At 37.2% G+C, this 13247-nt stretch overlaps 1 protein-coding gene across 6 annotated transcripts in view; it reads left to right on the top strand.

Moving 5' to 3' along the window:
• ACOX3 (acyl-CoA oxidase 3, pristanoyl) overlaps positions 1 to 13247 on the top strand; it is a 37051-nt gene that overhangs the window by 13859 nt on the left and 9945 nt on the right. For all 6 annotated transcript variants that reach the window (XR_012649647.1, XM_075022452.1, XM_075022460.1 and 3 more), the window contains 6 exons: positions 7253 to 7349; positions 7770 to 7952; positions 9346 to 9468; positions 11094 to 11214; positions 11707 to 11826; positions 12471 to 12584. Coding sequence is in view for 5 of the 6 variants with exons in the window: in XM_075022452.1 (XP_074878553.1) it covers positions 7253 to 7349; positions 7770 to 7952; positions 9346 to 9468; positions 11094 to 11214; positions 11707 to 11826; positions 12471 to 12584 (758 nt within the window). In the remaining variant the exon portion in view is untranslated. The remainder of the gene's footprint in view (positions 1 to 7252; positions 7350 to 7769; positions 7953 to 9345; positions 9469 to 11093; positions 11215 to 11706; positions 11827 to 12470; positions 12585 to 13247) is intronic.

Here is a 13247-nt window from a genome sequence, read left to right on the forward strand (position 1 = left end):
TAAAGTCTGATTCAACTACCATACACATTTAGTAAATCGGGTATATTTCCATGTAGTTACACTCAGGGTAAATAGTCAGAGTGAAGATCAGAGTGTGACATCTCTGGCAGAGATACCAGATTTTGTTCCTGTACTTCAAGAAGTTTATGTTACTAATTTGCAATATGGGTACAGAGAGTTAAGCTCCTGAACACTTTTGAGGGACATGGGAAAGAAATTCCAGACCTTCATTGGAAAATGCCATTGATTTATGCTATGTAAGAGAACAGAGTAGGTGATTGTAGTTGTCCCTTCTGGCTTTGGAAAACAATAAATCTCTTGGGTCATTTGGCTGAAGGCTGGTTTCCTGCTAATGCAGAGTGTAATGTTTTCAGTAACAGAAAGAATTTCAGAAGTAATGTGGGAATTTTTGCAGTGTAAATCCAATTGACTAGCCTGCTCCTTCTGTCTTCCAAATAATTCTCATAGCTTCATAATTGGAATGTCCAAAAATCACATGGGTTTTGCAAGTCTTTGTAACTTCACCTGACAAAAAGAGACAAAATCACTTTAAAATATTTTCAAATATTTTTCTTTCTCTGCCATTTACAACAGTTTGTGTAATCAGTAGATAAATGGTTAAAAATAGAACTCCAGTTTTTCTTATGGAGAGTTTAGACTGGTTTTGTGTTTTGTTACCAAAAAATAAATCAGACTGCCACCAGGGGATGCAAGTGCTTCAGTCCTTATTTTTATAATATAAAAATGTCCACCTGTTGCTAGTGCTCTGGCAGTCTTTGAAATATGCTGTTCACTGAGGTCCTAAAATGGAAGTAGCTGAGGAAAAAAGCAATGACTGAAAAAATTCTGGGTATTTGGGATTCAGGGGCTTTTCAATAAAATTCATGTCAGGCATAAGATGAGGGACATAAAGCGAGAGTTTGGGTAAGTGCTGATGTGCATTTCTGTTTCTTCCCTTTGTTGGTTGTTTTTTTTTCCTACCCTGGCCAACGTAACATTACCAAAATTACCCATTACTGCAGTGCACGTCAGTAAATGATTGCCGCTGAATCAGTGATGAACCAATTTCATGTCAAGTTGTAACTAGCAGCAAATTGCTGCTTTCCCCACTCAGAAATAGAAATGATGCCCAAATGAATCTGCATGGGAAAGAGTTTGAAAATCAGTTATAATTGTGTTTCTGAAGTGGTGCTTAACACGCCTGTCTTTGTAAACTTGTTCTGAGCTCATTCAGCTGTATCCACTGATAACGTGTATACAGTTTGTTGAGCAGACAAAACCTATGATAAGGAAAGAACTAGTGAAATGAAGCTATCAAAGATACAGCAAACCACTGCCAGACAGAAAGCTATTTATTTTAACTGAACTCTTTGCAGGGGGGGAAAAGGATCTTTCTGGGGGAAGAAGAGTTGTTAACTCTATCTAATTATAATGATGGACTTTGGAAAACTGAAGTTTTTTATTAGCTGTTTAACAACCTTTCATGTACAATTAAAATGTGATCAATCTCTCCACACATACAACATGCTAAGAGATTCAGCATGTTCTCTAGCAGTCACTGAGGCCAGAGTCAGTTTTCTGGATACTGAAAACAAAACAAAATACCCAAGAGGAAATGGGTAAAGGGGATTTATTGGGCAGAAAAGCAGTAAATGGTATAAAAGAATCCCTCCTGGAAAGAGATTGCAGGTTCTGAAAGCCCTCAGTACAATTCCTTGTGTATTGGTGAAGACGGCATCCATCACACAACATGCAAGCCTTTACAGATTACTTTTAAATGATTAATTCATATTCTTTTTATTTGTTACTATTTGAGTATCAGTGCCAATAATACATTAAGATTCTGCTACTGCTAGTTTAAGGGCAGACATATGAAAGTCTAGTCCTTCAAAGTGTTTTTGTCTCCTAGTTTATCCTCTTAACTCTTACTTAGATTTTGCAATGGTTGCAGTTATTTCACTAGGAAGATAGGAGCTGTAATACATGGTTGAAACCTAAATAGTCTTTGGAGCTTCATCTTACAATCCGAAGCAGTAGTTTGGTGAAGATAATTTCCATACTCGGCTTCTTTCGTTGTTTGCTTCTACTCCCACACTGTCTTTTTCTTTGTACTGGGACAAACATTTATGGAGATGTGTAGGGGACTCAGCTAGGGAACTGGAACTGCCTGAAAACTAGTCCAACAAAAAAATTTGGCTGTCTTCAACCAGATCATTTGTCAGGTCTGGTTCACTGCAAGGCCATAGAAGAGACTGTTCCGGTACAGGGAAAGGGGCAGTACAGGGATGTGAATAAGCAAGCCAAGTGTAGAAATCAGTCCTGCTTCTCAACTAAACAAGCTTATGCTTGTTTAATGTTTGTATTGTCTTGCAGCCTCTGACCAGAGTCACAAACAATTGCAATAGTAATGAAGCAGCTGTGAAAGAAAAAAAAAAAAAAGTTGAAAATGCATATACCTGTACTTACATTATCTGAATACATTACCATCAATACTTCAAGTGTTGTGAACAGTGCCACTTCCACAGTTAAACCAAATATTTTGCAAGACACATCTTGCATATTTGCAATTTAAGTCAAAACAGTGATTTTTGCAGTGGAATCATTGGTATTTCCCTGTTTTGCCCTCTCCACTTAGTTTCTACAGTCAAGGTTAGACATTACATGGGTATGTACAGTGCTGTGCACCTTGCTAAGATGTAGTCATATTGCTGAAGAGTGCTGTCTTATCCCCTCATTTTTGTCACTCACATATGTGTCAAAACTGTAGCTATAGCCAGTTCACACTGACAGGGACTTGATGGTGCTAACGGGGAAAGGTAGATTCAGATCTGGTCACGCATTTGTTTTATCACCCACAGAAATATAGCCTCGCATGCATCTGCAGTGAACTTCAAACAACCTTTATTCTTCCTTAGCAGAGTTCTGTCAGCTCTCAAGAGTTGCAGGAGTCTGCACATCCAGAACTCCTTGCAAGACTGGCACTTAGACTATGAGAACTTTAGGGTGAGTGGGTCTTTGTGTGTCAATGAAGTCCATTAAGATAGGATTAGGAGGTCTATAAAATGCTATGTTATTTTATCATTGTTATTGAGCATTACTGTTACACAGCTGCATTCTTAGATTAGAGCCTTGATTGTAGAAACTGGAGCTAAAATATTGCCTTGCAGTTTTCCCCAGCTTCTCTGTAACTCAACTCTATCCTCAACTCTAACCTTTCTGTGAGTTTCAGTCTGGAATATGTGGCTGTTTTCTTTCCTTCTGCAAGTTTTTCACAAAACCTCTGAAGTGTTATTCTTCCCAAGGTTTACTGTATCCCATAAACAACCGTGAGATCACTTGACTTACAGCCTTCCAATACTATTCACCTGCTTTCTGTTTCCGGCTGGAAGAATTGAAGGAACTGTCACTGCACCATCTCTAACATAGTCAATAACAAAAGCTGGCAGGAAAGGCATTTTAGTGAGTCTGAAATTCACCAAAGCATGTTTGAGCTATTTGTACTACAGGTAACAGCTTATTAATTTAGTACTGGCAAAAGGAGCTCATAGCTTTTCCAGCTGCTCCTTTTTTATCAGCATTACTGCACACCAGATGAATTACTATTGCATGATTTAAAGTCAGTACGATTAACTTTGCTTGAATTGTTCCCTAAACTACTGGCCAAAGAACCCAAACGAGAATGCTACTATTGGAATAAAGCTTCACTCTGCTCAGCTAATCTAGGTAGAAATCTATGTGATACAGGTTTTTTTTACCTGTGGGCTACATAATGCAAAATTGCACATTGCTGTAGGTACATATTTAAAGTGACAGCTATCTGTCTGTCTTGCTCAGAGGTCTTAATCTCAGTCACAGTATTTGCTATGCAGAAGAGGCCCTAGTAGGGTGGCTTTCAAACCTATGGTCTTGTCATCACCATGTGAAATTTAGCCATTTTCCAGACTTGCTGGTACATGATATCCCCATGACTCTGTATACAGTTCCATTATTCTAAGATATTTTTTCAATTCTTTAAGATTTTTCCCCTAAATGCGTTGACAGATGTGGTCCATGTCTATTCACTATGCTTTCTAGGCTAGTAACCATTAGAAATGCGATCATTGACTTCATTAAATCTTACTATTTATTTTTAATTTGTTCCAATCTCAAGTTCAAATTGGCCAGTCTAACATTTTCAAATAGCAAAGTTCTTGGAGAAGGAGCGTAACAGCAGCTGGCAATGATCTTACAAGGTCGCCTAACTCCCAGGTCCTGTAAGGTTCTGCTTTTATTTTCAACACTGGTGCTTATAGGCAATATATCTTATTTCTTTACACATAGGAATTTTCTATGTGATTTTTTTAATTGCTAGTTCTGTCTCTCTGTTTTACTTCTTAAAGTTTTTGCCATCTTAAAGGTGTCTAATTTGATAGCAGCTTACAGAAAAAGAAGGAAATCATGTACTGTAATGGACAATATCAAGGAAAAAATCTAAACTTTCAAAAACTGTTATTTGAACTTTTTCGTTCTAAGAAAATAGGTTGTTATATAATGATTGGAAATATAGCATTTTGGTTCACTAGCTATGAAAAAAGTTATAAGGGTATATATGTGGGTTTTAATCAAAATAATTCTAAGTAATTTTTTATGTGGTACAGAATTAGCTACATTATATTTATGTCAGACAGATTATAATAAAACTTTCTATATGAGTTTTTGCTCTTTCCAACAAAAGAATTCCTCTAGATTTAACTATTTGGGATTGTATCACAATAGGTGAAAGTGGGTAAAACTGTTTAGATCATTCTGGGAGCTGTTTTGCTTGGCACACATCTGTCTCATGTTCAATATTAGTAGGCCTGAATTTCCTAAAAGTAGGTTATTAGTATATAGATTTATATATTAGTAGATTTGAATTAGCTTTTTATGAACTCTAGACTTTCAAGCATCTATCAATAGAAATAATTTTATACAAGTGCACAGCTTTGCAAATGAATTGAATTAATCACTACAGTGTAAAACACAAAAGGACAATTTGCCATCTTGTTCATTGCCATTACTACCATGAATCTTGCTGTTCATCACACACAAGACTAAACATGCCTCAAATATGTATTTGCAAAGAAAAGACCCAAGAGCTGGAGCGCTTTGAATTTTCTTCCTAATCTGTGCCCCAAAGATTGTGTCATCTCTCTGTTACATCAGCTCTTCCTTTAGTCTGGTTTATGATTCCAGTTTTTATCACCCATTCAACAGCTTTTTAAAATAATATTTCATTGCTTTCTTCCATGCATCTTTTCCTACTTGGCAGGGATCCTTTATAAATACCCATGAAGCTCCTTTTACCTTCATCACTCAGATTCCTCCTTAAAATTCTCATTTGCTCTAACAGCTTCTAAAAAAATGCCAATGCTTAGCTGCCAGTGTGCTGTGACTGGCAGGTATCATATCAAGAAAGTATTCTTCAGTAGTTAGTGTCTGCCTCACCATTTGTGTGAACACGTTTGTAGCTTCTTGCCTTATGCTTGGATTGTAAGCTCCTAGGAGGAAGCAACTTGTAGTTCTATGGATGTACCATAACTAAGAAAAGAGAGTGCTGAACCAGGGACCTAAACCTTGCCACACACACTCCCCTGTAATTGAAGTAATGAGCAATAATAATTAAACAGCTCGAGTTCTGTCTAACATGCATGCTATTGCTTAAAAATATTGGAGCTGCTATACAGTTTTAGTTGTGATGGATTTTATTTGGGATATAGGGAGCAGGGAATGTGAATTTAACTAAAAGATCTTTTTCAAATGAAATTTTTTATTTTCAGTGATGCAAAAAAAATACTAACAAAGATGGAAATCAGATTTTTGGAAATTCTTCATTTGCTTCTCTTGCAAAGTAGCATTGTCTCACTGAAGCTGGCACTTAATAAAGCACTTTTTAGCATCGTTAAAGCCAGTAAGCAGCTGGTTCTTGGTCAGGATAGTATGCTGTTCTCTGTGGCTAAGTCCGAAAATACTGTGTATCTCTAAGGCTGAATAAATTCAGTATGCAGATATGTTTCCCTGGAAACAACTCGTAATTTTAAAGCACATGCAGCAATGCAGCCCTTATGTAATTTATTAATGTGAAAGACCTGGCTCTCATGAGCCTTATTAAATAGATCAGCCAGTATTGGCAGGAAAAAGGAATTTGCTTTGATTACAAATACAGCTTTTCAAGTGCTATTAGATACTGAGATATTCGTGAGTGGAGCTGATATTACTGCTATTTTGCCAAGTTGTATTGCCCATTTGGGTGAAACAGTTCATACACTTTCTTCCTGAAAAATATGTATACTCGGGATATTCTGCCTATTCTAACAACTTCCTTCTTTATTGCTGCTAGGGCACCACAATTCAGGTTGTGGTTATCTTGCTCTTCCTTTTTAAGATGCCACATTCCAGGGAACAGAAATCCTAGTCTGAGTTTAAACAAAGAAAATTCCTCCATTCAGTTCCTTCTCAGGGCACTATTTCAGCTATGTCCTCATTTGTATTGCAATAACATGAATAATCCTCACAGATCTATATTTTAGACTCATAAAAATATATGGTGTCTCTATTCCAAAGCAGTCTCCAGTCTGGACTGAACAACACCTCAGTAAAGCACATGGTTCAGCAGAATTGTTTGTGGCAGGGAATTACTAGGAGTCAGAATGGCCCAGTCAGGTTCTAAGCAGGAGATGGAAGTTGTTCATCTTCCCAAGCTTTTCAATAGCTGAGATATCAAGCTAAGTAACTTAACTAAACTCCTGCAGACTGAGAATTCAGTTCAGGTTTCTGGGATGTTGGTGAAAGTGTCTGTCAAACTGCCTCTGTATAAGGTCTCTAACAAGTAAGTTCACCTGTCCTTCCTCTCAAACAGAATACATTGCTAATCCTTCTATTAGTTGTTTACCTCTCTACTTATGAAGCTGCTGAAATGGTCTCTTAGAGTTAAGGAGGTGTTTGTTTTGGTTTTGTAAGCATCATGGTTTTTTTTAAAAAAAAAACTCAAGAGTTATAACAAATAATTTCGCATCTTGAATTTCCTTTGCTGCTCTGAATCTGAAAGCCTTTGTTTTCCCAGGCATACTCTCCTAAAATTACCTACCTGGCTTGATGGGCACTGTTTTCAGTTCACTGATATGCCTGAGATCATTGTGTAATTGTGTCTTTGTTGTGATCTTTCTTCTGTAACGTAGACACATCAGACTGTGTCAGGGTAGATTTTACATTGCTTGTGTGTTTGTTTAAACAGATTTGCCACATTCCACAATGTCAGGATACCTAAAGAAAACATACTGAATATAGCTGGAGATGTCACAGCTGAGGGGAAGTACTCAAGTTCAATCAAGGTATGAATCAAGGTTTTGTTTCATTAATACAGTTCATTAAATATACAAAGGTATAAGCAGGTTAAGAGATAGAGCATGTGCCTCTCATGTTGGGAAGTACTAGATACCTGGACTTAAATAAGGCTATTGATGATTTCACATGAGATAGTCAGAATGCTGGTTTTTTAATTGCCTTTCAGAGTTGTCTCAACTCACCTTACTGATTTTACTGACTTCCTGCTCTTTGCGCTACCCCACTGATCCCAAAGTAGTTTACAGAAACTACTTTGAGTCTTGCCTGAACTCCTTATCTGAATGTGTCAAGAAACAAAATTGGCCAATCCTCTGGGCTTCTGATCATCCTACCAGAGTGGTATCTTTACAGGGGATGTAAAGGAAATGTTAGCCTCACCATTCAATCTGTGCCTTTTATTCATTCAGGATGTTAAAGAGCGTTTTAGTGCAGCTCTGGGATCCTTGTCCACTGGTAGAATTCTGATCACGGCACTTTCCACGACCAATTTAAAGCTTGCCTTATCAATAGCCATTCGCTTCTCAGCAGCTCGCCGTCAGTTTGGACCAACTGATGATGAAGAAATACCTGTTCTTGAGTACCAAACACAGGTAAATACTTTGGAATTCACATCTACAGAGTTTTATGTAATGAAACGCAGATTCAGAGCTACCACAGATCAAAATAGCAACACTGAAGTTAGGGAAATTAAAGTTGTCTATGTCATCCAAAGTGTCATTCTAGTGCAGCTGGGAGGGTTCATTCCAACTCAAGACCTTCTCCTGGCATGATCAGGCTTTTGACATAAGTTCTTGGAATAGCAAAACCCAAAATACTCCTGTTTCTCTGAAGTACTTAGAAACGTTTGTCTTCTAAAATGGTAATCTTTTCAGAGAAAGACTGTCTTCTGTACACATATGAAAGTACTGCAGATGTAGAAACTAGTATTTGTTTAAAAATGTCAGTAACTCTTTTGCTGCTGTGTTAATTTTCCTTTTTGTAGCCTTTATCCTTTAAAAGATAGAAATCAATGACATTCATTGTGATGAAGTCTCAAGCTAGCACTAATTTCAAGAGGAATATAACCAATGTTTTTCTGCAGATTATGCAGGTGAAAAACACCTTTTTCTCTGAAAAAATAGAACAAGAGTATGTAGGGTAGCTGGGAAATAGAGAAAACTCAGATCTGCTGAATGAGAAAGGTTAGTGTATAAGAAGTGCTGAAAACAAACCTGCCCAGTTTGTCCTTGCAAAGTGGCTAGTTTTTTTCCAGGTTTGCACTTAGTCTTGCAACTTTGGAATATTTCATGGGTTTCTACAAACTGGCAAATGCTGCCTTCTTTCCACCTCTTCTGAATGAGCCAGGGTCTGCTTCCCACTATTCAAGTCTCTCAATTTTTTCTCAGTTTTGACTTGTTCTGTGGGCTCTGCTTGCTGAACCTCTCATTCCCTTCTTGCTGTACCACAAAAGCTTCCTCAAGCACTTTCTCTTTTCCTTCATGGGCTTCAAGTTGCATGGAGCAGGAAAGATGCTTTTTTTCTCTGCTTCCTAGCCCTGTTTTTTTTCCACAGGATACAACCAGCACTAAGGTACATTCAGCAATGAACGAGCAAGTGAAATAGTTACAGCCTCTGTCATTTTGGTACTGAAGAAACACATGAATCATGACTGGCCCCAGCATGGCAGACATTGTGTAAACACAGGGCAAAAATAGGTCGTTAGTCCCCAAAGCTTCAGTGAACTTTTGCACTGTTTTAACAGAATGTTTAATACAAATTCATAAAATGCATGAACTAGAATAACATAACTGTAACTTGTGTGTAGTTGCACTTAATTATGTTTATAGATGGTTATTGTTAAGTTCTCGTCTCCATAAAACAGTTTTCCAATTTGAACAAAGTAAAAAAGTATGGGTTGGTTCAGTATTATAAGATAGTTGCATATATATAGCTAGAAAAAGTATGTATCAATTTGCAATCAAATCTATTTAATTTTTATTCTAGCAATGGCGTCTTCTTCCTTATCTGGCTGCCGCATATGCCTTAGATTATTTCTCCAAATCCCTGTTTGAGAACTTTGTAGAATTTTATGCAGGCTTATTGACAAAGCAAAGGAGCCAGAGACAGGTGAGGTATTTACACATTACTTCTTCGCTGAGTTCTTACTATAATAAACGGGAAATTGTTAAATGAAGGACCTACTTAGAAGTCTTAGTATCTTACAATCAAGAATGCTAGGGCAATGTCTCAGAAATATGGGGCATACAAAGTAATGATTAAAGTAGCATTCAGAAAAGCATCTAAATTTGTTTTGATGGATTGGTTAATGTTTTATTGATTTCTGTGGGATTTAGGGTTACATTCCCTTGCAGAATTGTTTATCATAAATATATGATGATAATGCAAATTCAGCTTATAACTGTTGTAAATGATACTGCAGGGGGCATATATCAAAAAATTTCTGAAATGATACTGTTCTTAATTCCTGCACAGACTCTGTGAGTCTGGCTTGAGTTTGCAATTCATATTCATGCATTAGGATAAATATTTTTGGAGAAAAAGTTAAGACTCTTGAGTCTTAATGCTGAATTTCTCATCCACAGTCAGACCATTGGAAGTCACCCCTTTACAGAGGAAATAGTCTGATCTGTCAGTTTCTGTGCAAGGACTGATTCTCAACCAAAATAACTGCAGTATGTTTTTTCTATAGCATATAAATTTTATTTATTTTTAAAATTTTTGACAATATTAATTGTTAAGGCCTACCTACACACTGGCTGTGTATTGCTCAGATCTCACTTAATCAGGCTTTTTTCAGCTAAAATAAAGCTCATAAAAGATTTGTGTACTAATGTCTGGGTAGTCTAATTTCTCCTCTTTGCAGAAACAACAGAAGAATCTGTTTGATTTTTTTGATCTGATATTTTGTCTCTGGAGGTCTCCAGTGCAGTTGCTAATCTTAGGCAAAATGGTGGCTATCAGAAAAAAAAATTGTGTTAGAAAAAAATCTGGTAGTTGACAGTGTTAAGAATGTAATCCTTATGAATTCCTTTTGTACTACAGGAGATCTAAAGAAAAAAAACAAACAAAAAAAAACAACCAGGGAGTTACTCTTAAACAAGCTTTGGTAGTATCAATGTACTATCTCCAGACACTGGAATTCCAAACACGTTTTCCAAGGAGGGCCAACAGAGTTAGTGTAAATGCAGGCTACTGTGGTTCTGTGGAAATTGAGGGGCTACATTTGAGTTTTCCTACTCTTTGCAAAGTTGATGCTTGAAAGATCAGTGAAAACCATGTAAGGAAGTAAATGTTATAAATATCCCCCTGCTGACTGGGGAGATAGGGATTGCTTATTTCACAGAGGGGATAGAAGCTTTTTCTGGACATGCCACCTTCAACGACCTGTGTCTCCATCTTTGGGAGGAAAAGGTTGGCAAGCAGTGGACTATCCCATGCAATGCCATCTCAGCTGGCACATCTGAGTTAAGATGTACCCATGTGTCCATTACCTGGCACAAATTATTGCTGTCCCATATAAGAAATTTAGTGCTGAAGGTTTTTCAGTTGTGGCAGGGCTTTTTGTGGTAGCAAAAAATATGCTCTGCCCTTACACAGATCTCAGAAAATTTTATGTGTGTATTGCTAGTTACTCTTCATTATAAAGCAGTACACATAGCTATGGCTTTAACTGGTCACAAACTTACTTTGTGTAAAAGTTATTACTCACTTGTAACTTGTTTCTCACAAAGGCTGATATGGGACGTGAGATTCATGCCTTATCTGCTGCCAGCAAACCACTGTCTTCTTGGACTGCTCAGCAGGCAGCCCAGGAGTGCCGAGAAGCTTGTGGAGGACATGGTTACCTTGCCAGTAAGTTACAGACTGCTGCATACACTGATCAGAAAGAGAACAGTTATGTTGGTGTATTCTTTGGCTGTTGTTGTGTCATGGTGTCTGAATTTTTGCAATGTATTTAGAAAGGGTTTTTTCCTCATATCTGTATTTTTAAAGTTCATTTCATACCTGATACAAAAAAAAACCACCTTAAACCCATGCGGCATCTGCACCAGCATTTGGACAGACTGTACATGTGATTCAGTCTCAGTTCCAAAAATAAAGATGCAGACTTTATAGATTAAAATTGCCCTTGTAAGATGAATGCCACACTTTTCTAAAGGCTTTCCAGTATATTCATTTTCACAAGCTAAACAGTGAACTTTCAAGCTCTTCTGTTGGTGACAATAGCTATACATACAGGAACAGACAATTCTCGTGCATTTTGTCACACAATAATTATTTAATCTCTCTTAGCTTCCATTAATACATTGCAATATATTAAATTGTGCACTTGTTCTTATTAAGTGAATCGTCTGGGTGAAATCCGAAATGACAATGATCCAAACTGCACATATGAGGGAGATAACAATGTCCTGCTTCAGCAAACCAGCAGCTACCTAATGAGCTGGATGAATTGCATAAGAGGTAAGTTTTCATTGTGGAATCCTATGCTAGACCCAACAGTGTGTAGCTAATGGAGTTAGGGGGTAATTTCATACTGAAAGCAATTGACAGTCATCTAATCATTTTGTAGAGCATAAATAATGTGCTACAGACTCCATCACATGATACATTCACAATACACAGATATTTGCTGCAAGAAATATTCTTCCCCTTAAGTCTTGCTCCCTGAGAAGTACCTTGCTCCCTGAGAAGTGCAGTTTAGTTCAGTGGAACTATTCCTAAAGTTATTGTAAGTCTGGGTACCCTCTGCTCATTGTACTTAAAACAGTTCATATCGCCTAATTTAGTAGCAATATCCATAGTACATTTTGTAGTTCTCTAGATTTTGTTTCAGTTTTCTAGCAGTGAGTTTCACCAGCATCTTACAGAGCTGGAATAGGAGCAATAGGAGTTGAATCTTATGGGGCTTATAGGCAGTGATGTCAGGTTTTTCAGCATTTATTCACCAGTCCTCATTCAGCTGGACTAGGCCATAATAAAATAAGTATTTTGGCCTAATTGCATCTGGCCTATCACACGTATGCATGGCTTTGTAATAGGCTTTTAGTTCCAAAGAGTCTGATTTCTTTCCTTAGAAATAATTTTTATTTTCTTTGGTATTTCAGATAAAGCTCCTTTTGAATCCCCTTTTGGAACAATAAACGTTTTGCAAGACTACCATCATATCCTTGGCTGGAAATTCACAGCCGTTAGTGTTGAAGATTGCATGGACTCCTCAGGTAGCCTTCTGCTGTTGTTAAAGTGATTCTAGAATCTTAATTCCCTTTCCAGAGGAAAGGATCCAGAGATTTGAGATTCAGCCTTTGCTACTTACTAGATATTTGTCATATTACTATTTGCTGATTTTCTTTGTATTATATGCATTTCAATTTACTAAGAACATAGTTTGCATTTCAAAATATATCGTATTGTCCCTAGCCTCAATTCTGGAATGGAGGGTAGCATCAGATATTTTTCTTCCATTTTTGTTCCTCTAAAATAGCATTTGTAATCTAGTTATTTTGCCACTGTATTGTTGTTTTCAAGTGAAACTGTTGCAAGGGGCATTGATTGCCACTACCTTATATCACTAAAATATCTTATTTTAGAAAACCATACAAGTGATTTAGAAATATGTTGAAAAGGCTTTAAGTGTGTCTGCTTTTGACAGTTGCTTTTGGTTGCATAGAGAGAAATGAGTAATTGTGAAAGAAAATTCCCTGCGGTTTTCCTGGCTTGCTCTGCTATAATCAAATCAAGTATGACATTAGATGCCATTCCCACTTTTCTATCACTGTGAGCCCAGATTGGCCCTTGGAGGCAAGAATTAACAGAGAAATGAGCAGATAATGAGATAGTGACAGGGCTTTGAGCAAAAGTGAATCTGTGAAACTGAGAACATG

Source organism: Buteo buteo, chromosome 1 (genome assembly GCF_964188355.1).
Source record: "Buteo buteo chromosome 1, bButBut1.hap1.1, whole genome shotgun sequence".
Classification (NCBI taxonomy): Eukaryota; Metazoa; Chordata; class Aves; order Accipitriformes; family Accipitridae; genus Buteo; species Buteo buteo.